Raw genomic sequence first — 26,228 nt, forward strand, 5'->3', positions numbered from 1 at the left:
AGTTTTTGACAAATCAAGTTTTAAAGTCATAATACCACCGAAATCTTTTATCTTGTTTCATGGAATAAATCAACTCATGAGAAATTATATTGTTGTGAATTGCTCTTCCGTGGACAAATACATCTTGATAAGGGAAATAAGCTTCTTAAACAGAGATCTAATTCTATTAGCTAGTAAAATTTTAGAAATAATCTTATATAGGAATCATTGCGAAGCCCTATGGATCCATAATTTTGAGGAGTTTCAGGGACTTTACAGTTAGGTATGAAGAAAATGTAGGTTCTGTCGAGGCTTCTGCACATATGACCACATTCAAAACACCTTTGCACAACAATCCTGACCAACCAATTGCCATTTGCCGATGGACTTGCACAACAATCCTGACCAACCAATTGCCACTTGAGATTTCTTAGAAAAAGCAAAAAAGACTTGAAATTTTCGCACACAAATCCCAAACCTAGTTTTGGTCAATGGTTCGAATCACAAGGCTTGCAATAGTTTTTTTCTCAAAGTAAAACGCATCTCAATTTTATGACTTTCTCACTTCTCTTACTCTTACATTTTTCTTGACTGTTTCTTTACTTCTATGCACGAAGAAGCAAAGCATCAGAATTTCATACCATTTTCATCACGAATCTCATACTTCTTTCATTGCAAAAAAATCATTTCTATCTGAAAAGTAGAAAAGGTACTTAAAAATCGGGTCTTGTCCAAGCAAGAAAAAACTCACCTTTAAATGGTTGAATACATGATTTGTAATCTTACATAACACTCTTGCTAAGATCCATTGCTCTTTCATGCTTACAAACCCTAATGCGTATTGGGGTTTTCTCATTTTCCTCACAATTCTATGCATTTCTCTAGAATTAGACATTATTGATTTCTGAAGAAAAATGGAGTCTTGGAGATGGCCTTTTGCTCTGTCGATCTACTTTTGCTTATTCACATCTGGGTTTTCATTAATAGATAATTTCCAGCAAGCGTAAGTGATTTATTTTTCTCCATATTTTCTTTAAATTCTATCTAGCAATGTTGATGGATTCTGATGTGTTATTTTGGTTATCCTGGTATGCACTTTAGGTTATTTATCAGTTCGAATTGAGTTGGAAGTTTTCGTTAGGATTGGCCATTTTTGTGCCATAACAAAAATGCCATTTTGCATTATATGGCTTTACACTAACTATCGGTGCATAAGTAGGCATTTACATATTAGCTTAAAGTTTATCCCTTTTACTGGTGGTTGTAATGTTAGTTTCAGCTGAATGGAGTCTAAAACCAAATTAGATATGAGTAGACTGGCATTATGGTTATTTGTTTCGTGTACATTTATGAAGAAGCAAATTGTGCTAGTCTTCAATTGGCAACAAAATGGACACTGGAAAAACGACCATTGACCATTATGTGTGGAAATAAAGTGATACTGGTTATCATAGTACTCATGGAGAATAGTAGTAACTTGATGAAGCATATTTGGGGAAACCGTGTTTGGTGAATGAAGTTCAATTGTAAGATCGCAATTTTTCTTCGTTATCACAAAGACATAGTCCTGACCATTGTTTTTCCTCCACTAAACATAACAAAGTTTAAAACTCATTTGTCTCCAAATCGATATGTTCTAATCAGTTAGGTTTACATCAAAACTCCATACAGTAAGCAAGTCATGCTAGAGAAATTTGCTTTAAGACATGTACCCTCTTGTCAAACATTGAAATTACTAAATTAGAGTTCCTATGTAGCCTGAAGACTCATACAATATATTCTAGCATTTATCTACAGTGCTTCTCTAGTCTATACATGACATGTTATGCTATCTCCATGTTAAATTCTGCTTCTCCTCTTTATGTTTGTTTTTTAATCATTTCGATTTAACCAGATTTCTCTATAGGCCACATTGATATATTTCTTTGATTTCTCATATGATGCTCCCTATTGACTTGTACATATAGGTTTCCGATTGTGGAGCCTGATCCCGGCCATACTAAACTTCGCATTTCAAGAGAAGGCTTGGAGGCAATAGAAAGAATAACAAACCCAATTGCAGCTGTCGCTGTAAGTCTGAAATCCTTCTCTTGAGTACCTTATCTGTGTTGACACTTTGTTAACTTGTGAATATTTTGTGATGTTACTTCTCTTCTCTTTATTTCCCTTTTTTGTTTGTTTCTAACGTCATGGATGAATTCACAGGTAATTGGTCCATACCGTTCAGGCAAATCTTTTCTGCTGAATCAACTTCTTTCCCTTTCATGTGATGAAGGTTCTTTCTTTGCTCTAAATATTAAAACCTTTTTCGTTCCTGGTACTTGGGACATATTTTTGGGGGGTTATGTATTCTTATTGATCTTGAACTTCTTTTTAACTTTTGAAACTAAATATCTTTACAGGTTTTGGTGTTGGTCATATGCGCGATACCAAAACGAAAGGTGAGATGACATGTTCAATTATCTCAAGTTATTTAGATAGCATATCGGGATGTGTGTTACAGTCCTTGTGCCCGTAGCTACCATATAATGCTCCCGAGACTTTAGGCTTAACATTGAATTAGTTGTCCTTCAGCCAGCGGTTTTGTTCGCACATTACTTAAAAGTTAACCATCAGCATCACAGATAAAATCCATAGCTGTTACACTTGAAGTTTTTGGCATCACATGATTCAGAGTTTGGTTTCCTCTCATATTTACTAATGATGGTGCACTATGTATTTTTTTTTTCAGGAATATGGGTATGGGGAACCCCTATAGAATTAACAATTGATGGAATAAAAACATCCGTGCTTTATCTTGATACAGAAGGGTTTGAAAGTGTTGGAAAGTCTAACGTATACGATGACAGGTAATATTTTTGAAATCTTATTATTTTCTACCAGTATTGTTCATTTCAGTATCTTTTTAATCTTGACTCGTGTTCGAAATTATGCAGGATTTTTGCGTTAGCAACTGTTATAAGTTCTGTGCTTATATACAATCTCCCTGAGACGGTCAGTTGTTCGTTGGCCAATCTATTATGATCTTAACTAAGCTGCATCCCCTTATATGAATACATTATATTTCTGTCCTATGGATATTCATTTGGTCCATCAAAGTCCTTTATTCCTGGTGTAAATGGATAAATTTGGTTTTCCTTTTTCTTTGGCTTTAGATCCGTGAAGCAGATATATCGCGGCTGTCATTTGCTGTTGAGCTTGCAGAAGAATTTTATGGAAGGTTTTGTTATTCCAAAATCTCTATTCTTATGTCATGATTACTCAGGAAACTTATGCACCAGTCTAACTGATTCTGTTATTTTCTTTGTAAATCTCAAACGGTAAACAGAGTGAAGGTACTTAACAGATACTTATCCATTATTTCTGTTTCATTTTTCTTTACCTGCTGTGAAGATAAAATAGTTATATGTGCTTATATCGCTATTGCTGGTTCATATTGTAGGGGCAGGATATCGCATTTGAGCCTGCAAAACTTTTGTGGCTCATCCAACGCGATTTTTTACGTATGGTTGATATAACTGTGTATTCAACTTTATTAAGATGGATTTATTTGCGTATTGCCAAGCGAATTTATTGTCAGTAGTAACTTCCAACATTTAAATATCTGGAAATCATATAAACAGCATCACCAGCATCTGATGATGAACACGTTTTCTTCATTGTCGTTGAACAACTCATTCTTTTTAAACAATCCACTGAAATACCGTGCTTTTTCTTTTACTTGCAGAAGGAAAATCTGTGCAACAGATGGTGAATGAAGCTCTTCAACGGGTTCCTAATGCCAATAGTTAGTTTCAAGACTCATTATTGCACCTATGTGAATGATGATATTTGTTTTCTAGGTATATTTGATCAAATTTTGACTGGGAATGCAAATTGTCGTCGCAGGTGATAAACATATTGATCAGGTTAACCAAATTCGAGAGTCTCTAGCAATTATGGGTGATAATAGTACTGCATTTAGCTTGCCACAGGTATGTGTTCTTCCGTGACCAAATAATCACATTTTCTTTTCCATCACTTGGCTCCATCCAGCTTTTAAAATTTCATAAATCCCGTTTCTTCCATGTGTGTCAGCTCAAAATTATGGCCGAGCGCTGTTAAAATTATTATTTTGCGCATTCTTCGTGATTAACCAACTGTTGCATCAAAGCTTCTTAGTTATTTTTGCTTCATAAATGACCCTTTATATTTAAACTGTAACAGCCTCATCTCCAGCGGACGCAACTTTGTGAGTTGAAGGATGGTGAACTGGACCCTAGCTATATTAGGAAAAGGGAGCAGCTGAAAGAACTTGTTGCTTCCATTATTCGTCCTAAAATCGTGCAGAGTAAACGCCTAAACGGGAAGGAGTTTGTAGCTTTCTTAGAGCAGGTTTCATTCATAATTTCTGTAAATATGTTCTTATAGCATGCAAATTCTAAGGATGCTTCTTGAGTACGGCTAGGCATTAAGTTCTGAGTGTGTAACTCTGCTCATCTCTCTGAATATGTTTTGGTGTTTCAGATTCTTGATGCTTTGAACAAAGGGGAGATCCCTTCTACAGGCTCTCTTGTGGAGGTTTTCAATAAAGGAATTCTAGAGCGGTGCTTGAAGTTGTATAGCGAAAAGATGGGTCAGTTGCGATTACCCATATCAGAGGGATCTCTGCAAGAAATTCATGAGGAGTCAAGAACAGAAGCAATGAAATCCTTTGATGAGCAGCATTTCGGACATTACCATGCAAAGCAATCTGTTGAGAAGCTGGATACTGAGATACTCATAGTACGTATGCAAGGGAGTAGATGATGTCTACCAACCTTACTTGAATCTGGATAACTATCTTCGTATTTGCTTTAAACTGAAACTGTTTTAAAGGGAAAAGTTCCATCATTTACTCTATGTATATCTCTATATATAATTTATGTCAAATAGTAACAGCCGAAAGTTTTCTACTGCAGGCATACAAGAATTACATTCTGGCAAATGAATACAAGTCTTCAAAGCTGTGTGAGGGACTGTACACGCGGTGTGAAGACAAAATGGACCAGCTTCAGGTTCTGAGGCTTCCTTCCATGGCTAAATTTAACGCAGGTTTCCTTCTGTGCAATCAAAGCTTCGAGGTCGAGTGTGCGGGGCCCTCTAAAGTTAACTACGAACAGCGGATGGCAAAGGTTTACTCCATTCTTAATTATATTCTCTTCTGCGGCATTGTTATTTTTATTTTTCCCGAATGATCAACTTTCAATTTCTTTCTAAACAGATGCTCGGGAAGTCCCGGTCTTTATTCATAAAAGAATACAACCACAGGCTCTTCAATTGGTTGGTGGCGTTTTCTCTCGTCATGGTAATTGTTGGTAGATTCGTTGTAAAGTTCTTTTTAATGGAGATAGCAGCATGGGTACTATTTATATTCTTGGAGACGTACACGAGGATGTTCTGGTCAGCTGAGTCTCTTTATTACAATCCTGCATGGCATTTCATTGTTGCAACTTGGGAGACTATTGTTTATAGTCCCGTCCTTGATCTAGACAGGTAAAAAGCTCTGAACAAGAGCATATATTGGAATTTCTGCCATTTAAGCTTGTGTTTTAATGCTTGATTTTTATACTTACTGTTCTGTTCTTGGGGTGTTCTGTGGGCAGATGGGCAATACCAGTTTGTTTGATTCTTGCGATTTTTATTCTATATTGGCGGTGTTGTGGGAAAAGGAAACACGGGGTACGTGGTCTGTTACCTTTATACAACACTCGCGGCTCAAACAGAGAGAGAACTGACTGAAATGCAAAAAACTTCAGCTGATGCAATATGACCAATTTTAAGAGAAGAAGTTTGAAGCTGTTGGAAAGTTTCCCTCTCTTATTCATCTCTCTTGGGCTAACCTAATTTTTACACGGAGCCGGTCGGATTCTTAGAAGATACAGGAAGGACATGATACAAGAAAAGAAGAAAGTTTATTAAATTTTGTGATCATAGTAATAGTAAGTGAGCAATGTCTCCTTTTATGTAACTGAATTGCAATACTTAATGATGGCAAATTTGTTGAACTCCAATTATTTGTCTTTTATTTTTGTTGTTCTGAAAAATATAGTTCAACGAAACTTCACTGTATTATCATCGTCTCCTATCTATAATTCGAAAATTCAAAGCAATTTTGTTGGTCATTTTAATTTTGAAGTAATTTTTGTGAGCGCTGAACCATTCAGCGTAAAAGTCACTTTTTAAACGCTGAACCATTCAGCGCTTCAATCTCGCGCTGCTAGTTCAACTGCGAGCACACGCTAGGAGAGAACTAGTGTTAACTTTTAGGCCATAAATTTTTTCTTTTTCTTAAATTACAACACTTAACTGCTAATCTAGCCTATAGGATTTAGTAATATCGTCAGTGTACATAGACTTGTAGTTGCACGTGGGACGTTTTGGTAAACTGTCTCATTAATCAAAATCTTAATCTCTTTATTGCCTCCAACGAGCTTCGCGTGGGAAGTTTCAAGTCTCACACCGAATCCCTTATACTAAACTGGAAATGATTTTTAATTTGATTAATGACATAAGGTGGACTGATAGATATATGGTACCTTAGAACTACTACTACAACTACTCTCCCTCCCTCTCTGTCTCTGAAGAACAACAACAATAGACTTTTTAATTTTTCATCTTTCTTGTTCTTGAGATGGGATCAACCGATGCTGATACTGCTGCTGCTGTTGGTAGAAAACCGGCGGTTTTGATGATCTGCGGTGATTATATGGAGGACTACGAGGTGATTGTTCCATTTCAAGCGCTTCAGGCGTTGGGTGTTCGAGTTGACTGTGTTTCTCCAAACAAGTATTCGGGAGATAAATGCCTCACTGCTGTTCATGACTACATGGGTTATGAGGTAGGCACTAACTCTAAAATTCTTGAATTTGGTTTTGGGGATTAAATTTGATCCAGTTATTCGTTTCTTTCTTCGATCCAATCACTATTATCGATCATTTTTAATTTGTTCAGTGTCGATCTCCTATAGTATTTATTGTCGTTAATATATGTATAAAATATGAAAATTTTGAACCATGTCCGTAAAAAAATCCACCAGAATTGGCTGTTGATATCTGTCTCAATATGCAGCTCTACACGGAATTGCCAGGCCATTCCTTCACATTAAATGGAAATTTCACTGATGTCATACCCGAGTCATACGATGCTTTAATCATCCCCGGTGGCCGATTCACCGAGTTGCTTAGTATTGATGATAAGGTTCTTGACGTTGTCACTAAGTTTGCGGAAACAGGGAAACCAATTGCTACAACATGTCACAGCCAACTGATACTAGTATCAGCTGGGATCATGAAGGGGAAAAAATGTACTGGGTTTCCAAGTTTGAAGCCTGTTATTAAGCTAGCTGGAGGATTTTGGTTGGAACCAGAGCCAATGACTTCTTGCGCTCTTGATGGGAACATCATAAGTGCTATTGGTTGGCCTGCTCATGCTGATTATCTATCTATTCTTTTAAGATTAATGGGAGCTAAAGTTTCAGGGAATCAAAACAAAGCAGTCTTGTTCCTTTGTGGGGTGAGTATTTGTGTAATGCTTTCGATTACCAACGAACTTGTTAATAAGGATGTGTTCATTATGTTTTTGTTATCTTTGCTGTGTTCATTATGTTTTTGTTATCTTTGCTGCCCAATCAGGATTATGTCGAAGATTACGAGATAAATGTGCCATTCCAAGCTTTAGGAGGCTTAGGTTGTCGAGTGGATGCTGTTAGCCCAACAAAGAAGAAAGGAGGGAAATGTGTCACGGCTATCCATGATCCTGAGGGTGCCCAAGTTTGTAGTGAAAAGCAGGGACACAACTTTATTTTGAATGCTAACTTCTCCGATGTTAGGGTGGAGGATTACGATTGTCTTGTCATACCAGGTGGGAGATCACCAGAATTCTTGGTCATGGATGATGAAGTTGTCTCACTAGTGAAGGAATTTGGAGAAAAGAACAAAGTCGTCTCTGGCATTGGCAATGGGAAGTGGCTCTTGGCTGCTGCTGGTCTTTTAGGGGTAAACCTTATTTCTCTCTGGAAGTTTCTTCTTTCTGGGTGTTATTGAAGAAGGTAACATCGAAAATTTTCATGTACATACTGAAATGAGGTTATTGTTGTTTTAGGGCAAGAATTGCGCAAGTGGCTATTCGATGAAAGCCATTGTTAAGGTTGCTGGTGGTAAGTTGGTTGAATCAGCAGAGGCAGTGGCTCATGAGAAGCTGCTGACAGCAACAGGATGGCCAGCATTACCAACCTTCATTTCAGAACTTATTAATCTCTTAGGAATTAGTGTGGTCTTCTGAATTACTTCTCTGCTTGTCTGATCATGAATTTATAATACAAAGGCCTCCTTTGGTGTGTTTTAAGATAGCGCTGTATCGGCTAGAACACCAAAATGAATCTTAAAATCTGAAATGAACTACACAATTATTAAGTTACATGATGCAAGTGGAGTTCCCATCTAAAACTGCTGGTATTTGATTTTTCTTGATGGTATTTAACATGTAGCAACGATATAAAGTTGCACCATCCAGTTATGAGAAATTGGCAGGCATATATAACGTGGTAGACAACAAACAAACAAAATTGGACGGGATGCAGCACAAATCTTGCCTACAGCAAAAGATCTCGACGATGTCTGTACTAGTAGGCAGAGACAACAGAACTAGTGTTTGAACATTCAAGATGAACTACAGATCATCATTAGGTATTCAAGATCTCGACGATGTCTGCACGAATCTTGAATACATGATGCTTCAAAAAAAAAATGATGAATACATGAAGTTATACACACTAAGCCAGCGCATTCATTATCCAAACCTAAACACTAGAAAGTTATGAATAAATGGAGTTTAACAACAATATACTGAACAATTTAAAAGGTAGCAAATATATTATCATAAAATCAGATAATGATGATGTTACTGCAGTGCTGCAAAGAACATAAATATAAAAGTAGAACCATGTTGCAGTAGAAGACACCCCATTCACGGCACTCTGTCATTATAATACTGGTTTGGTACAGTAAATTCCAATACATGCTCTTGTTCAGAAATTCTCTTACTGAACGATAATACGAGTTTGTAACATAAAGGCCTCACATGATCTGAAATGAACCACACCAACGCGAGATTATAATTAAAGAAAACCACTCAATCTCCCATACTGAACTTCAACGGAAACATAACATATATCGCACAATTTATTCAGTTTTATCAAACTACACAGCGGGAAAAGTCACCAGTACAACGTAGAGATACAAGCACTAAGAAAACAACCGGACTTACTGAAGAAAGAACAGTAACACTGCAAGTAACTACAACATCATAGAGACATCAAGGCAAATTTCTCTTGCGAGAAATTTCTCGAGCCATCTCTCTAATTTCCTCGGGCGTTGGAGGTGGAGGACCCTCTGGAGGATATATCACATATGATCTCTGAGCAACAAAAGATGCAAAATCAGTTTAGATTTGAACACGTCGAATAAGCAGAATAACGCTTTACAACTAAGGAAATAAGCACCCAGATATATTCTCTAAGACACATAACAAAACAAGACGGATTACTTTGGTTTAGTAGGATCCTTTTGTGGGTGTTGTAAATACAGACAGAATCCTCAAAATTAACATTCTTATTGTATATAAGAACCATAAAACATATGTTGAGTGGCCAGGGAAACCACTAATATCGTAATTACATGTTACAACATCCAATTGTTAATATTTGGCAGGCATAAGTAAGGTTTGATAACAAACAGATGACACAGCATAAATGTTGCCTTATAGCAAAGATAGATAGTATGCATGATTCCATGGAAAGTCAAGTTTTACCAAATTTCGAACAGAAATTGAAGTTTCACGATAAGCTAATGAAAACAAATTAAAGTGAAGTGTCAAGATAAGCTAATGAAAACAAATTAATATAAGAGCAATTGCAAAAAGATCCAGCTTAGCTACAGGAGTTTCAAAACATAAACCTGAAAGCTACCAATTTATTCGAGTTTGCAAGAAAATATGAAACACCTGCATCTTTTTCAAACTTCATACCCATTAGGTAGACAGGTTAGTTGGACTGCTCTTTAAGATCTATGGAGCATAACAATTTCTAATTCCCAGTATGACTCAGCTCCCTGACTATGATTTGACTAACTACAATTTATTGAGCACTTTACAAGCTCTTTCTATTAACAGCATTAGTGAAAAAAAAACCTTCTAAATATTGATATGCACAAAACTCGGTATTTTCACCCATCTCCTTGACCTAGAGAAGATAATTTGGGGGACTCAATTGAATCTAGAATTATACGAATTAGTTTGAACAAAACTTTAATTCTAAGATTGTTAGAAACTGAGATGAGTGCGAAAATAAGATTACTTACATTGCCCATGATTTTCTGAATATTCTTAGTGTTGAAGGCGAAAGTATACATAAGACCAATTGGAACACTCACATATAAAGCAAACTTGGCAATTTCCAATACCCCTTTTGATGCACCAATTGATGACATTTTGTATCGGTTCAAAACCCCTAAATCTCTTTCAAAATATATTCTCAGAAACCCTAAGATCAAAACAGAAAGAGAAACTTTTTCACAAAACCCCCAAATATATGTGATCTTTGATCTTTCAGGAGAACACAATACTAGATGATGTGGCTAAACGATAACTGTTAAACTTGCATGTCTATGATAAAACATCAACAGTTTGATGTTCCGAATGAAAATCGAAACCGCAAATTGTAAAACAACCGTTCGATTTTAGTTGCAAATGTATAAAAATCTAACGGTCATTTGACAGATAACTTCTTAATAACAATCTACAAGTGGTACGACAATAATTTACCCCGAACAGAGATCTCACCGCTAATAGTTATTTTACACTTGGTTTACACCGGAAAGTCATCTTCCAACTGCGAAGTTTAAGTTTTGTGAATTCAAACCCTAATTTTTAAATAACTACTACAAGAGGAAAAAATGTCAGCACATTCAACAGCACCGGTACGATCACGTACATCACAAACACCATCACCATCACATTCAGCATCAGCATCAATAGGCTCATCAGTTCATAACAAACGTAAATTACCATTATCATCAGAAGATCAATTACCAGCACACCCCTTTTCATTTTCCGATACAAGAGACGGAGTTCTTACTTCAAATGATGATCCTGAAAGTATTAGTGCTCGTGGTGGTGGAGGAATTTATAATACTGATTTCGATTCAGAAGAATTAATAGATGATGAAGAAGAAGAAGATGATGACGACGACGATGAAGAAGATAATGATTCAATGAGAGTTTTTAATAATGCTAGATTAACAAACAACCCGAATTTAACTAGAAATACAAAGAAGAATAAGAATTTTCCATTAAAGCTTGAAACTTCGAAGGGGGATATTGGTAAGGAAGTCCGTGTGGGGAATGGAATTCCAGCATCAACTGTGGTTAGGTCACTTTCCGGAATTGTGGTTAAGGAAGATTTGGTGAAAGGGATATTTACTGATAATATACAAACTACTGGTGCTTATAGTGCTAGAGAAGAAAGCTTAAAGAGAGAGGTAAAATTTTGAATTATTTTTCTTTGAAAATATGTGCAATTCCAAGTAATGTGTTATCATAAAGTTTATTGCAATTGGTGAAATCATTTAAGTGCAGGGAGATTAACGTAACTGTTAATTCTGTTTATTCATGAATGTACTAGTGACTGTAGTCGAAAATTCACCTTGTAGTCTGATACAGTGATAATGGTAATATTGGTTCGGACTGTTGGCATTTCCCTTGCAGAAAAGAGTCCAAGAGTATAAATGGAAATCTAAGAATTTGCACTAACAGGAGTCTGGGTGTTCTGAAATACCTCGAGTTTTAAACTGCTAAATGAAAAAGCGGATACAAACAGTATGTCTTTGAATTGAAATTTTTTGTGATGGAATTTTGGTTTATTCACACAGGAGGAAGCTGGACGACTGAAGTTTGTGTGCTTTAACAACGATGAAATTGATGAGCATATGGTTTGGTATCTCATTTGATCATTAAATCTTGAATCCTTGGAGAAACTGACATCATGCGCCTTGTGCAGTATGTGCTGTTATTGCTTTCTTGAGAAACTCTTTTACCACTGTTTTATTAACTCTCTTCTCCTGTCTGTCTGTGTGTCTGTTTCCTCTCAGGCTAATAGGGCTGAAGAATATTTTTGCAAGACAATTACCCAATATGCCAAAGGAATACATTGTTCGTCTTGTCATGGATAGGTGTGTATTCCAAAGCCTCGTGGGAAAGTTTAATGAATTTAAATATTGTTCGCCATGTTTAATCAAGAAGATATACTTAACTAATCATTTTCGTTAACGACCAAAGTTTGGCTAAACCTCTCCTATATGGGCTATAGAGTCTATGCGGCCGCTGCAGAAATTATAAATAATGGCAACAGTCTCAAAGTGCCCTGAGCTCTATTTCTCGATGTCTCGTTTTTGGACTTTTAAAACACTAACAGAATTCATTCTTTCCAGAACCCACAAATCTGTAATGATTGTTAGGCACAATCATGTTGTTGGTGGCATAACATATCACCCATATCTCAGGTAAAGCTGTCTATTGCTCGTATGTATTTTATGTTTTCATGCTGTGGATACTGTAGCATGTTAGGATTAGGGTTGCAAGAAGCATGTCACAATCATCAAGGCTTACTCTAGCTTTCTAATATACTGGATTTTAAGCAGCCCATTTCAGTTACGATAGAAATATATTTACTATTGATACTTTATCCTTGGAGTTTTGCAGTCAAAAATTTGGAGAGATTGCTTTTTGTGCAATTACAGCAGATGAACAAGTAAAAGGGTATGGGACAAGATTGATGAATCACCTAAAACAGCATGCTCGTGATGTTGATGGGCTCACTCATTTTCTAACTTATGCAGACAACAATGCTGTTGGTTATTTTATTAAGCAGGTCTGTATTTCTAAAGTCCTGTCCCCTTGATTGATACTTGTTGGAGGTGTTAAGAATTGGATATAAGCTATTAACATCGCTCTTAATCTTTGCCAAAAGCTAAAAGTTTTCTCTGATCTTCTTGGATAAATACCTCTGCCTGATAAGTCTAGTTTTGAAACAAAAGCACGCCCTCTTTCTAGTGTTCCTCTTACTTTATATTGTTTGATGTTATTGCTTAAATTTTTTTTCTTTAGAGGCATCACTACTGAAATTTCCTTTTACTTTGACAGGGGTTCACAAAGGAGATTTATTTGGACAAAGATAGATGGCAAGGGTATGTTTCAAGCTAAAGCTAGTTCATTTGTCCTCTATATGTTTGTGAATTCCGGATAGTGGATATGTACCGGCTATGTTGATGTAGTTTTTGAGACTTGTACATGTTGGTCCAGTCCCAGGGAAGCTTGCTGGCTATTACTTCTTTTCTGGAAAAAAATTTCACTTTCTTTTGGAAGTGTAAAGTTGTATAAAGAACTTCTGATTTGATATTTTCCCTAGCTTGTATTGCCCAAGGCAGACATACAGTATGGGAAACAAAGTTTTGACTTACAGTAAAATGATTGATTCTTACAAAGAGATAGTTGATGATATCTATTGATAAGCTTCTGCGCCAATAAGTTTATTATTGTCAGAAAAACTAATTAAATAATAGTTTGAGTAAGTGTTCTATAACTCTTCAGGTATATTAAAGACTATGATGGAGGAATCCTCATGGAATGCAAAATGGATCCTAAGCTTCCTTACACTGATTTGTCAACTATGATCCGCAAACAGAGGCAGGTAAAGTTGAGTTTCATTATTACTTAATGAACTTCTGATCATAAATGTCAGTATACTTGTAGTGAGCACACACTTCGATGATTTCATCAAGTTAGTAATCTAGTAAAACTGATTTGTGGCATAAAATCCTCCACGCCAAAGAAATATAGCTCTTTCTTTCCGCTCCTTACTTTTACTTTTTGTCTGTGTTGCAACGATACGGATACGGTACCGGATACAAGATACCAATACGCTACTATGATACACCAACTTGAAAAACTAAAATACAGGGATACAGCATACTCAATGTTGATCAGTAGTTTAACATAAATATGTTATATGTAAGATAGAAACTTAACAAAATGCATACATGTGTTTGGATGATTGAAATATAATCTGTATGATTAACCTCACTGAAGAGAGAAAAAGTTTGGATAAGAAGGAAGAAAGTCTAGAGCAAAATCAGTGAACAGACTCGGGACTAATATTTTGTCACTATAGTTAAAACTTCTCATAGAATCTAGTAAAATATCTATTTTTTTTAATATTTAGTCAAAGTTTTCTAACTGAGTTGTATCTTGAAGTATTGGGAGTATTAGTATGCGTATCCGTGTAAATACGTATCGATAAGGCTGTTTTTTTTTTTTTGGCGTATCGTTGTAACACAGCTTTTTGTCTACCTGTACTCCCTATATTTTTCAACGTCGATGAACGCTTTCGTTATTTTGTTTTGATCCAGGCAATCGATGGAAAGATACGAGAACTCTCAAACTGTCACATTATCCATCCAGGAATTGACTTTCAAAAGGTATTGAGTGATTCTTAGTTCGCTTGTAATTCCTGTTTTTTCAAATCTGTTAGTTATTAAGTCGATCTTCCTAATATGCTTCACAACTTCTGAATGGTTCTTCCTTATATTCTGTCTTCCTACTACGGTTGGCCATGCTCACTTGAAACCATTGTATCTCACTTTTGCAACCAATGTACGTATGTTGATCAATGATATTCTCTGTAATTGCTATAACAGTGTATAGAATGGTAGACGTTTTTCTTTCGTAGAGGAATAATATCGTGTTGTAGTGATGATGTCGATTTATCTCATCAATATGATTTTCTTTCAGAAGGAAGCTGGCATTCCAAAAAGAATAATCAAAATCGAGGATATTCCTGGCTTGAGTAAGTAGCTTCAACTGGTCTTGTGCTTTTGCTCTCTCAAAAGCTTAATATGGTGCCTTACTCATGCAATTGGAAAATAAGATAGAGCAGAAGATTGAATTGGATCACCAGAAAATATTTCTGTTCTCTTTTCACTTGAAAACCATTACATGGAAATAGTTTTTCTCTTTATATGCTACTACTCGTATTTGTAAAGGTTAGATCCTCTGCAGTTTTATATAGAAGAATGAGAGAAATCTGATTAACAGGAGAAGCTGGGTGGACTCCTGACCAGTGGGATCATCAGCAAAGTAGGGCAATGAGCACTTCAGCAGACGGCATCGCTTATCGCCAGTCCTTGAATGCCTTTATGCACACTCTTCTAAAGGCAAGGTTATGTTCTTCTGAGAAATGTTAATATTTGTTGTTAGCTTTTATTATTTTAATACTTCTTGCCAGGTCCTTAAGCTATGATGTACAATACATCATAGGGTTAAGTATCTACGAGAATAACACCTGCTGCTAAATGAAATTTACAGTTCGCAAAAATAAAGCACATAGTATTGTTCTTTTTTATTTTTTGAGGCACATAATATCGATCACTGGCCATGATTAAATGTCTTTCATAAACAGATGATGCATGAAAACCCTGATGCTTGGCCATTCAAGGAACCAGTTGATTCACGCGATGTCCCTGATTATTATGATGTCATCAAAGACCCCGTTGGTAAGATGGTTGTGTCTACTAGATTTATCAAATTTATGTTCACTTCTATAATTTCTGGAATAGCGAAACAATATGCTTTGTTTACTAATAAATGTGCGGGTTGATTATTATTTGTCTATTCAGATTTAAAGACGCTATCGAAACGGCTGGAGTCGGGGCAATATTACGTTACGCTTGAGATGTTTGTTGCAGATGCGAAGAGGATGTTCTCTAATGCTCACACCTACAACTCGCCAGAGACTATCTATCATAAATGTGCTACCAGGTGGGTGTATGTATTATTTTCCTCACTTAACTTCTCCCTATTGAGCTGCTACTAGACTAAATCAATATTTACTGGTGTGCAGGCTAGAAAAGTTCTTTATGAGTAAAGTTGAATCTGGTCTCCAAGCTTCTAGCAAAAATTCAGCTATAATGAATATGTAAGCCACTATGCTCACCAATTTCACTATCTAGAAAGGGGAAGGTATACTTCCCTCTTGTTTGCTTTGTTTTGTTGGCGAAGTTAGTACTGATGCAACTTCGTCTGAATTAAATGGATCGTGTTGAACATTCATTTCAGGTGAATCCTTCCGGACTAGGGAAGCAAAAACCTACAGTTTTTAACTTAAGCATAACTACATCTTCTCGTGCTTTGGCGGAAGGCTGTAATTTTCTGCAGTCGGACCCACTAGCTACATGTACTTGCTTCAGTTGCGTGCTGGATAAAATGCGAGCTACCAGCGTGTAATTAGTCAAGTCCGAGCATAACTAAGTTGAGGGATGTTATGTCTTAATTGTTCGCTTCGTATTCGTGTAAAGTAGGCTTCATTTGCTAGTAGAATTGACTTAATTGCGGTCCCTTCAACATAAAATCAAATTAAAATATTGCGACCAAACGTGTTGGATGTGTGGCGTATCCAAGAGTGTTTAGAATATCAAGTCTCATATACAAATTTGAGTCCTATCACCATTCTGGATTTCTAGAAATTGTACTTTCACCGTTTCACTTTAGATGATGTTTTTGGAGTTTTTACGCAGATTAAGAAATGAAGAGAGATATGAAGATTTTTCATCTATACCTTTAAGAAAAGTCTTCAAACATTAATTGCTATTGGTGCATTAAAAAAAACTTATAGTTCCAAGGAAAAAAGTTAGGATGTTATTGGTAGTTTTGTGGAAAAATATGAAAATTTTCAAGTATTTTGGAACAAAAAAGTAATCATAAAACATCATCTAAAATGGAACGGAGGGAGTATCAAATTGCTGGAAACAAGACCCATGTTATGCGAGTCATTTTTGGATCCGGGCACGTGGGGTAAATAGGAAAGCAACATTATTTACTCTCTTCATTTTTTAACGGTTTTAACTCCTGTATGAGAGCGAATGCTATGGGGAGTTGTGGTATATTTTCAAGTGAGCAACAAAAGAAGTGCCTTTTCAATGGTGAGAGGCGATTATCTACCGCTTCACTTAAAAAAAAAAAGTCGGAGGAGCCCAGATGAGAAATGAAAACTACAGCCATAACCATTTTTACACTGTGAAACCCACATGTGAAAAAAATCACGGGCGCACCCGAAATCGGCGAGCAAATTTTTTAGACATCCAGAGTTTTCAAAATTTTGTTTCTTTTTTATTTTATTTCCTGTATTAGCCTCAATAGTTTTGAGATTCAGTTTCGAGAGATGAGAGATTGAGAAGGAGATAGAGCCGGAGCGAGAGCTGAGAGATTCAATTCTCAAGAGCTGAGAAGGAGCTGATTGAGAGATTGAAAATCAAGCTTCGGGTTCGTTCATTTCATTCTAATATTCATTCTAATAATCTTGATTCGATTCTAGGTTTTAGTTTCTGTAAGATTGGGATCTATTATTTTAGGTTTTCGAAGCTTATTTTAGATCTTCTAAGCTGGTTTTTGAATTAGTTTATGATTTTAGTTTGATTTCTAGGTTTTGAATTTGTTACGATCAATGTAGATCTTTTCGATTTAATTTTTTTGTTTCGATTTCATGTTCGGATATTGATATACCAATTTTCGCTCCCGTTCTAGTCGCTTTTTTATTTGATTTGATTTCCAGTTGATTTTTGATCTGTTTTCTGTTACGTTAATGTAGATGTTTTTGATTTTGCTATCTAGTTGATTTTAGATCTGATTTTGATTAACTTAGATCTTTTAATGCTGTTGTTGATTTGATCTTTTAATTTTGAGTAAGAATTTTTGTGAAGCGATATGCAGGATAGATATGTTTGATTTTGTTTTTGTGTTTTTGCAGGGTGAAATGCCTGTTGTTAGTGCACTAGCTGTAATTCACTACTTCATTGAATTCTTAGAACATCCTTTTGATGTCAACACAACTCTGGAGTCTTTGAAGACAACCATTTGCCAGAAGTGGAGTCGTTTATTACCTCATCATGTCAGATTTTCCTTTAATGATGGAACCAAGTTTGTGCGGGTTGATTCTGATGTTCTGCTTCAGTGTTTTGTATCTCGTTGCTACTGTAAAGGTCAGAAGAGCTTTGATTTACTTGTTGAAGTTGGTTGCAATTCTTCCAGCAGTCGTAGTAGAGCTTCAAGTAGTCGTGTAATAGAACCTGAACCCCTAGAAGCTATGGTGAATTTCCTTGAAGATGATTCTGAGCCTGTTAACAAGGTTCTTAGGACTGAGGGTTGGGAAAAGTTTTTTTGGAGGTGTAGCAGAAGTACGTATTGCAGTGAAGAAATACGAGCTAAAGTCTGGTATGTTCTTCTATATACTAAGAACGAACCTATCAGGTTCTATGCAAAATGCTCAAAAGAAAATTTCCCTTGGGAGTATAAGGTTTGTGCTGTTGATGTTGAAAATGGGATGATTAAGGTTAAGAAATATGTTAGGAGTCATCACCGTGGTGTGGGATGTTAAAGGCTTTTCCACAGGCTCAGCAGTACATTTGTTTCTAGTATGATCAAGGATGAAATCAGAAGTGATCCGAGTTTCAAAGGTTTTGATTTGAAAAAGAAAATGAAATCTAGCTACGGGATCAATGTGAAATATTACCAAGCTTACAATGGAAGAGAGAAAGTGTATGAGGATATATTTGGTGATGATGCCATGTCGTCTTTGCATCTGGTGTGGTATGAGATGCCATTCGCAGCACAAATCCCGGGAGTTGGATTTCTTTCAAGTTGAAATGAATGAAACTGAATTGAATGAGAAAAGTTCAATTGATTTAGAAGTTGAAGCACCTTCAAATAAGTTTGCGTGTCTTTTTATTGCTTTGGAGGCATGTATGCATGGTTACCGTTACCTTCGACCCATGATTTATGTCGATGCTACCTTTCTTACAGGGAGATTTAGTGGATGCCTCGTTGCCGCAACTGCTATCAATGCTGAACAAGGTAATTTTCCAGACAGTAGTTTCCAATTTTCTGATTATGCATCCATTTTATATATGTGCATAATGTCCCATGCATTATTTATTTTGGCTTCATAATGTCTTATGCATCTTTTTGTTTAGATGCATAATGCCTTATGCATTATTGTTTTCACTTTTCTAATTATGCATCCTTTTTATGCACGTGCAGAATGTCTTATGCATCATTTTGTTTAGATGCATAATATTTTCTGCATTTATTGTTTTAGATTCATAATACTTCATACAGACATTGGCTTGATTTTATATTTTTAAGTCTTGAAACATCCTTTTCTTCTGTGAAGGGTTTTTTCCATTAGCCATGGCCCTAGTACCTGGTGAAGATAATGATAACTGGGAATGGTTCATGAGGAATATGAGTAATGTTCTTGATCATGATCAAAGGAAAATAACATTTTTATCTGATCTTGCGGAAGGATTAAAGCGATTCCGGTTATTTTTCCTGGAGCCTTCCACAGTTTCTGCTATTATCATCTTAAGCAGAACTTACCTATTAATGCTTATGACGAAAGGTATGGTGCCGTTCTTGATGCATTTAAATATGTTGCATATGCTCTTAGTTCCGAGGGTTTCCAAACTTCCATCGCTACGATTAGGGGTCTCAGTTGTGGTTGGGTTGCAGACTATACTGAAGATATCCCTCCCGAGAGTTGGTCAAATGCCTTTTCTTCAGGGTTGTAGGTATGGAAGGACATTTTCGACTCTTGCTGAATCCTTCAATAGTTGGATGAAGGTACACAAGAATCTCCTTGTAAATGCTCTCCTGGATCAGATAAGGAAGGATGTGATGAAGATGATGTCAGAAAGAAGAAATACTGGTAAAAGTTTCACAACAATTCTCACACTAAAGAACGAAGCTAAGATGAAGGATATTATTGATGAGGGTTTAACCTGGATGGTTATACAGTATGATGCTCATGTTTATGAAGTGGAGGTAGGGGAGAGTTCTCATAGTGTTAACCTTGAGGCAATGACATAAACCTGTCAGAGGTGGTGCGTCTATGGGTTTCCATGTGTGCATTATTTTGCTTCTATAACAATGTTTGTAAATAATCCATATGATTTTGTTGAACCTTTTTTCACTACTTCATACTTCAATAATGCCCATAACCATGCCATTCATCCTATTCTGAACTACAACAGGCCTGAAGTTTGTGAAGGTAATGATATTATCGATGTACATGATGTTAGGAGGCCGCCAGGGAGACCACCAACTAATAGACATTTGAACAGTTAAGAGAACCTGTCCAGGAAAGTTATGCGTTATGGTGATTGTTTTGAGATTGGTCATCACAACAAGCAATCTTGTACAAAGCCTACCTGTTATAAGAAGTCGCCGAAGCGGCCTAAGGGAAGTTAAAGGAGAGCAATTAGCTTGTTGGATTCTTCAGATTATTACTTTTACGTTTGAACCTAATTCATTTTTCATTTGTAGTATTTTTTAATTATAAGACTTTTCTTTAATTAGTTTATGTATTGGTTTTTATGAACAAGTACTTCTTTTTTCACTGTTTGTTTTTCTCCTTCTATCAGATACTATTATTCATTTTTATTTTTAAATGCATAATTTATTATGCATTATTTTTTAAAGATGCGTAATTGGTTATGCATTATTTTTTTTGAAGATGCATAATTTGTTATGCATTCTTTTTGAAGATGCATACAATATGTTATGCGTTTATTCTTTTAAAGATGGCCGCAAAACGAGTCATGCAACCTGTTGTCCCTTCATGTGCACTGCAAGATTTATAACATGCTATGTTTATAATCGGGGATCGAGGGGGCAGCGCCCCCTCGTTATCATAGTACAGTTAAATGCTAGTATTTCTACTTTTTGTAAAATAATGTTGCAACAAATAGAAACACTGAAACAAACATTAATATACATATATATATATATATATATATATATATATATATTAACATCGTAACATAACAAGATATAAGTTGTTCAGACAAGGTTCATACCAACACATTAAACATAACTACTGACTAAAGTTAAGCTTTAGACCGACTACTTTCCAATTGGTTGCCACTCCCAAGTTAAACAACTCAACCCATCAACACAAGTTGTTAAAAAAAAGTTACGTTTGAACATTTCAATTATGCACAACATCAGGAACATTTACGCACAACTTCATCACATGATTCCTAGACGTCTTCATTGGCATCTATCGCCCAACTGTTATGAATATCTGTCAGCAATTTCAATACCAAACTTACTCTCTTCTTGTTGGCTTTGGCTACTGTTAGAGCACCACTCGGTCGAACTCGCATGCGTTGCTATCTCAAGCATGTTTGTCAATGTTAGTGATCAAAACTATAAGTCTTGATTTCTAGTCTATTATAGCTAAGTCTCATACTAGGATAGAAAGTGTACTTGAGCTCAAGAACTCCATGGAGATCATCATACAAGACGAAGAACTACTGAATGAACTGGTGGAACTTCATCGACTAAAAGGTATGTGGAGACTTGAACTTATCTATCACTCAAAAGTCTATCTACTCTATCTCCTATCTTGAGACAAAAGTCGTTTTGCTATATAGACTTTGATTATACACATTTGCTATTTCGAGCCGAGTTTATCTAGCTTATTTATTTCTCGAAATATGTATTGGTAAGCTTTCGCTTTGGCCAAGTTCATCTTTACCTAGTGACGAAAGTCATGTTATGTTTCAAACACTTGAAAATGGCTTTGGCAAAAAATAGTTTGTGAATAACGACTATATAATGTCCTGTAAGAATGTTTCAATGATTGAAATGAGAGTTTAAACTATATAACCAATGTTGGATATAAGCATTGTATGACAACACATACATGTATAAGTCCTTATTTCTTGAACCAAAGTATGCGTACTTTTATGTTTAGGAAAAACCGGAACAGATTCCGCGAACTCAGTCCGTGAACTGTCGGAGGTTCTCTTCCCGAGAAAATCTGCTAGAGTTTGTGAATTATTTACCAACTTATTCCGGGTACTTAAGTCCTCGAACTCAATCCGTGTACTTAAGTTGGTTATTTCTAAAAACGACTGTTCGTGAACTTATACTTATATTAACTAACGAATGCATTTTTGCAAACCGTGGCTATAAAGTTCATGACTCGATTCGAGTGAATCAAATTATTTTTGCTTTGATTGTGTTTTTTATACTTCTATAAGATCTAAGCAATTGAACAACTCTCTAACTTGTTCATTTGAGTCATTTGAATAAGTTATGGTGAAGAAGAACATGGTTGATATGAAAGTGCTCATATGGCTAACCATTTGGTTAACTACTATTGAACCAACAAATGTACATGTTTGCGTACGGTTACACAAACCTAAAACATGCATTTCATTTGTGTGCAACGAGCTAAGTTTTCGATCTAACGGTTGAAAGATATTATCTTGAATCTAATCAGGTTTTCATCTAACGGTGAATATTGAATGCTTTGTTACTAATCTAACATTGATTGCAAACCCTGATTTGAAAGAATATATAAAGGAGAACTATAGCAACCGGGAAAGCTAATCCCCACACCTCCTGTGTGATACTAGTTGTATAAGCTAGAGTAGATTCTCCTTTAACCTTAGGTTTCTACTGAGACCCTGTAGGTTAACGACTTGAAGACTTCATTGGGATTGTGAAGCCAGACCGATACTACTTTTTTGTTGTTGTGTGATCTGATCTTGCTGATTCTATCGTATTGAGTACAACCGTAATGATTGGCTCGAGATTGATATCTCCGATAGGCAAGATATAAAAGTAATCAAAAACATCTTCGTCTCGCCGTTTGTGATTCCACAATATCTTCTTTCGCTGCGTCGATTAAGATTATTGTGAGGTGATTGATAATACTGAGTTGTTCTTCGGTAATATAAGTCTGGTTTATCAATTGGTTCTTGTTCACCTTGATTTATCAAAAGACGGAACAAAACTCGTAGGAATTTCTGTGAGAGACAGATTTATCTATTACCGTGGACTTTTCTGTGTGATACATATTTGTTTATTAAAGTCTTCGACTTTGTTCGTAGCAACTCTTAGTTATGGGTGACATCAGCTAAGGGAATCAAGTATGTAGCATCCTGCTGGGATCAGATACATAGGAGCATAATTGTACCTTGGATCAGTGTGAGATTGATTGGGGTTCAACTACAGTCCAGAGCAAAGTTAGTTTGTAGTAGGCTAGTGTTTGTAGCGGATTAATATAATATGTATTCAATCTGGACTAGGTCCCTTGGTTTTTCTGCATTTGCGGTTTCCTCGTTAACAAAACTTCTGGTGTCTGTGTTATTTCTTTTCCGCATTATATTTTGTTATATAATTGAAATATCACAGGTTGTGCTTTTGAATCAATCAATTAGAATATCCAACCTTTGGTTGTTGATTTACATTGATTGATACTTGAACATTGATCTTTGGTACCGTTTAATTGATTTCTCTTGTATTCAATTTGATTCGCATATTTCTAGTTGCTTGAGTAAGAATTGAATCGAGAAAGAGAGATATAACTCTTTGATATACTTTATTAAGATTGGGTCTAGTTGATTCTCTTGAAAGTATATTGGAGTTAGTCCATACAGATTTCTAAGAGAAATATTGGGTGTGGTTGTTGTACCCCCCGCATTTTCAATTGGTATCAGAGCAGGCAAACACGTTTAAAGACCTTACAAGTCTGTGTTTGTGGTAATCTGACTCTATGGACAAGAGTATTATCTCTGATAAACGCGTCACAAGAAACAAAAATCTGTCTCGTCTATTTATATTAAAGAGAAAGATTCTTCAATCTCAAATATAGACGAACCTTGTGTTCAAACAAGACAGACAGACAGGCTCTGACATGTGTTATTTCGATTACCCTTCAAAAGAGTCCATCTCTATTAATGAATGGGAAACAACTTAAGAGAGTGAATTTATTCTATATCTTGTTAGAATCCAAGCTGATAGATTTAATCGGTTGAAAAACCATGTCAATGTTATTCTTGGTGTAATAAGAGACTGCAATTCCAAACGCTGAAAGTCAGTCTTCATATATCCTACTTGAGGCAAGTCTTGAAAAGGATGTTTGGAAATTGACCATCGCTTGAATAAACTCTATATTCAAGGTCGTGTCAAAAAGTCCTCTACACCATCTACTTTTGTTGAAACCAAAGCCATGGGTTTAGAAGTAAAATCAGAACCCCTTCCTATTAAAAAGGATGTGCCTGAAATCTCCATCAATTAAGGATGTTGAACATCCAATGGAAGGAAGAAATCTTCAAACGATAATGTTAAGATAAAACGTTCTAATCATCCTTATGATCAGAAAGTATGTCTTTTTTTGTGATTCAAAAGGGCCTGTTAAGCTAAAGAGAAACTCTAGGTTGAATAAAAATTCCATTGTTCAACTTCAACACACCTTAGACTTAATTCTCAAAGGTGTAACTGACATTCGCATGTCTTAACCAATTGGTTTTAGTACTTACCCTGTGTTTGATACCAGGAGAATCAGTTCAATGAGTTCTTAGAATGCTCAAAAGCTGAACATATGTCTTAACAAAAATCGTCTAAGGAAAGATCAAGTCGTTTCCTTTGGAAATAACATTACCTTTGATGTGAACGAAATCCCAAGAGAGAAAAGAAAAATTGATGATATGAGAAATAACCTGAAGGAGGTAACTGAAGGCTATAAAGAAATTGTCAACAGGTTGTCATCCTCCTCAAGTCAAAATTCTTCTGGTAAGAACTCAAATTATGTCTCATATTTTGATGACAATAAGTTTTATGATAATTTTTCACATCAAAAGAGATTTTTTCCTAGTATTGAAAGAATAAGAAACTCAACCATGAACTTCATTCATCTAATGAGCTGAAAGCTCATTCTTGTGCTAATTAATCACAAGGGTTGAGAACTTACTCATAAAAATCCTGTTGGGTAAGTCGTGTTTATAATCGGGTATACTTCTGTCAAAATTGTTTTCTGATCAGTTGGGTTATCTTCTTATCGTTTATGACTCAACTATTGACTGCAGACAACTTTTCCTAAAGTATTAACTGTGTCTAATGTGATTCGTCATTTTTTTGTCTTCTCTTTTTCGAAGAAGTTGAAAAAGCGGGGGTCTACAACACCACCCAATATTTAGCTTAGCAATTTGTATGGACTAACTCCAAATTACTTTATAGAGAATCAACTAGACAATCAGACTCAATCTAGGTAAAAGTATCTCAAGGAGTTAATATCTCTCTCTTGTTTTGATTTACTCGAGCTAATAGAAATCAGCGAGTCCTTAATCAAACACAAGGAATAACTTGGATGGTACCAAGACCAATATCCAAGGATCAATCAATTTAAATCAACAACCAAAAGTTGGATATTCTAATTGATGATCTACAACGCACAAGCTGTATTATTTTCAATTATAAAGATAAAACAATATAATGCAGAAATTGAAATAACACAGAAACCGGAAATTTCGTTAACGAGGAAACCGCAAATGCATAAAAACCCTGGGACCTAGTCCATATTGAACACACGCTGTATTAAGCCGCTATAGACACTAGCCTACTCCAAGCTAATTTCGGACTGGACTATAGTTGAACCCCAATCAATCTCCCACTGATCCAAGGTACAATTATGCTCCTACGCCTCTGATCCCAGCAGGATACTGCGCACTTGATTCCCTTAGCTGATATCACCCACAACTAAGAGTTTCTACGACCCAAAATCGCAGGCTTTGACAATAAACAAATCTGTCTCCCACAGACAAGTCTATTAAAGGATCAATCTGTCTCCCACAGATAAACCCTAAAGGTTTTGTTACATTTTTTTGATAATAATCATGGCAAACAGGAACCAATTGATAACCCGATCTTATATTCTTGAAGAACATCCTAGAGTTATCAATCACCTCACAACAATCTTAATCGTATGGTAGCGAAATAAGATGTTGCGGAATCACAAATAATGAGACGAAGATGTTTGTGATTACTTTTTATATCTTGCCTATCGGAGATATCAATCTCAAGCCAATCAATCTGATTGTACTCGTACGATATAGGATGCAAGATCAGATCACACAACTACGATAAAATTAGTGTCGGTCTGGCTTCACAATCCCAATGAAGTCTTTAAGTCGTTAACATGGTTTTAGAAGAAGAAAACCAAAGGTTAAAGGGGAACCGACTCTAGTATGCAAACTAGTATCACAGTGAGGTGTGGGGATTAATTTTGTACAATTTTAGATGTCTCCTTTATGTAGTCTTTCAAATCAGGGTTTGAA

At 35.9% G+C, this 26,228-nt stretch overlaps 4 protein-coding genes across 8 annotated transcripts; 3 read left to right on the plus strand and 1 right to left on the minus strand.

The window, feature by feature from the left end:
- The first annotated feature begins 559 nt into the window (after nt 1–559).
- LOC113350018 (guanylate-binding protein 4-like) lies at nt 560–6,110 on the plus strand. The gene is made up of 16 exons (XM_026594077.1): nt 560–982; nt 1,947–2,049; nt 2,185–2,254; nt 2,382–2,420; nt 2,711–2,828; nt 2,916–2,973; nt 3,135–3,199; nt 3,308–3,314; nt 3,422–3,482; nt 3,707–3,766; nt 3,868–3,953; nt 4,186–4,353; nt 4,486–4,743; nt 4,920–5,132; nt 5,222–5,493; nt 5,604–6,110. The coding sequence occupies exons 1-16, from the start codon at nt 894–896 to the stop codon at nt 5,737–5,739; spliced, it is 1,803 nt and encodes a 600-aa protein (XP_026449862.1). The 5' UTR covers nt 560–893; the 3' UTR covers nt 5,740–6,110.
- Nucleotides 6,111–6,511: 401 nt separating this feature from the next.
- On the plus strand, nt 6,512–8,444 carry LOC113350019 (DJ-1 protein homolog E-like). Its single transcript, XM_026594078.1, has 4 exons — nt 6,512–6,838; nt 7,069–7,512; nt 7,632–7,994; nt 8,101–8,444. Exons 1-4 carry the CDS (start codon nt 6,632–6,634, stop codon nt 8,278–8,280), a joined length of 1,194 nt encoding a protein of 397 aa, XP_026449863.1. The 5' UTR covers nt 6,512–6,631; the 3' UTR covers nt 8,281–8,444.
- Nucleotides 8,445–8,632: 188 nt separating this feature from the next.
- Nucleotides 8,633–10,620, minus strand: LOC113350020. 2 transcript variants are annotated; one of them, XM_026594080.1, is made up of 3 exons: nt 10,356–10,620; nt 9,265–9,414; nt 8,633–9,083 (listed from the first exon to the last, which is right to left on the minus strand). In XM_026594080.1, the coding sequence occupies exons 1-2, from the start codon at nt 10,482–10,484 to the stop codon at nt 9,313–9,315; spliced, it is 231 nt and encodes a 76-aa protein (XP_026449865.1). In that variant the 5' UTR covers nt 10,485–10,620; the 3' UTR covers nt 8,633–9,083; nt 9,265–9,312. The 2 variants fall into 2 exon arrangements, with proteins under 2 accessions (XP_026449865.1, XP_026449864.1); XM_026594079.1 differs by having other exon boundaries at nt 8,765–9,414; nt 10,356–10,619.
- A 192-nt stretch (nt 10,621–10,812) lies between these two features.
- On the plus strand, nt 10,813–16,480 carry LOC113350021 (histone acetyltransferase GCN5-like). 4 transcript variants are annotated; one of them, XM_026594083.1, is made up of 14 exons: nt 10,817–11,534; nt 11,925–11,989; nt 12,144–12,224; nt 12,483–12,554; nt 12,754–12,922; nt 13,195–13,238; nt 13,642–13,741; nt 14,460–14,528; nt 14,845–14,896; nt 15,145–15,263; nt 15,509–15,602; nt 15,726–15,867; nt 15,950–16,024; nt 16,165–16,480. In XM_026594083.1, exons 1-14 carry the CDS (start codon nt 10,950–10,952, stop codon nt 16,166–16,168), a joined length of 1,671 nt encoding a protein of 556 aa, XP_026449868.1. In that variant the 5' UTR covers nt 10,817–10,949; the 3' UTR covers nt 16,169–16,480. The 4 variants fall into 4 exon arrangements, 3 of the variants coding, with proteins under 3 accessions (XP_026449868.1, XP_026449867.1, XP_026449866.1); XM_026594082.1 differs by having other exon boundaries at nt 10,818–11,534; nt 14,842–14,896; nt 15,950–16,068; XM_026594081.1 differs by having other exon boundaries at nt 10,818–11,534; nt 14,842–14,896.
- The last annotated feature ends 9,748 nt before the right edge of the window (nt 16,481–26,228 follow it).

This window comes from Papaver somniferum, chromosome 2 (assembly GCF_003573695.1).
Source record: "Papaver somniferum cultivar HN1 chromosome 2, ASM357369v1, whole genome shotgun sequence".
Lineage (NCBI taxonomy): Eukaryota > Viridiplantae > Streptophyta > Magnoliopsida > Ranunculales > Papaveraceae > Papaver > Papaver somniferum.

Excerpts from the sequence above, each read along its gene's own strand:
- LOC113350018 (XM_026594077.1), top strand. The coding sequence starts at position 894 with ATGGAGTCTTGGAGATGGCCTTTTGCTCTGTCGATCTACTTTTGCTTA. Across the intron at positions 2,255-2,381 it reads TTCCCTTTCATGTGATGAAG|GTTTTGGTGTTGGTCATATG; the intron begins GTTCTTTCTTTG and ends ATATCTTTACAG. Across the intron at positions 3,483-3,706 it reads CATCCAACGCGATTTTTTAC|AAGGAAAATCTGTGCAACAG; the intron begins GTATGGTTGATA and ends TTTTACTTGCAG.
- LOC113350019 (XM_026594078.1), top strand. The coding sequence starts at position 6,632 with ATGGGATCAACCGATGCTGATACTGCTGCTGCTGTTGGTAGAAAACCG. Across the intron at positions 6,839-7,068 it reads ATGACTACATGGGTTATGAG|CTCTACACGGAATTGCCAGG; the intron begins GTAGGCACTAAC and ends CTCAATATGCAG. Across the intron at positions 7,513-7,631 it reads CAGTCTTGTTCCTTTGTGGG|GATTATGTCGAAGATTACGA; the intron begins GTGAGTATTTGT and ends CTGCCCAATCAG.
- LOC113350020 (XM_026594080.1), bottom strand. The coding sequence starts at position 10,484 with ATGTCATCAATTGGTGCATCAAAAGGGGTATTGGAAATTGCCAAGTTT. Across the intron at positions 9,415-10,355 it reads TTCAGAAAATCATGGGCAAT|AGATCATATGTGATATATCC; the intron begins GTAAGTAATCTT and ends TTTGTTGCTCAG.
- LOC113350021 (XM_026594082.1), top strand. The coding sequence starts at position 10,950 with ATGTCAGCACATTCAACAGCACCGGTACGATCACGTACATCACAAACA. Across the intron at positions 11,535-11,924 it reads AAGAAAGCTTAAAGAGAGAG|GAGGAAGCTGGACGACTGAA; the intron begins GTAAAATTTTGA and ends TTATTCACACAG. Across the intron at positions 12,555-12,753 it reads ACATATCACCCATATCTCAG|TCAAAAATTTGGAGAGATTG; the intron begins GTAAAGCTGTCT and ends GGAGTTTTGCAG.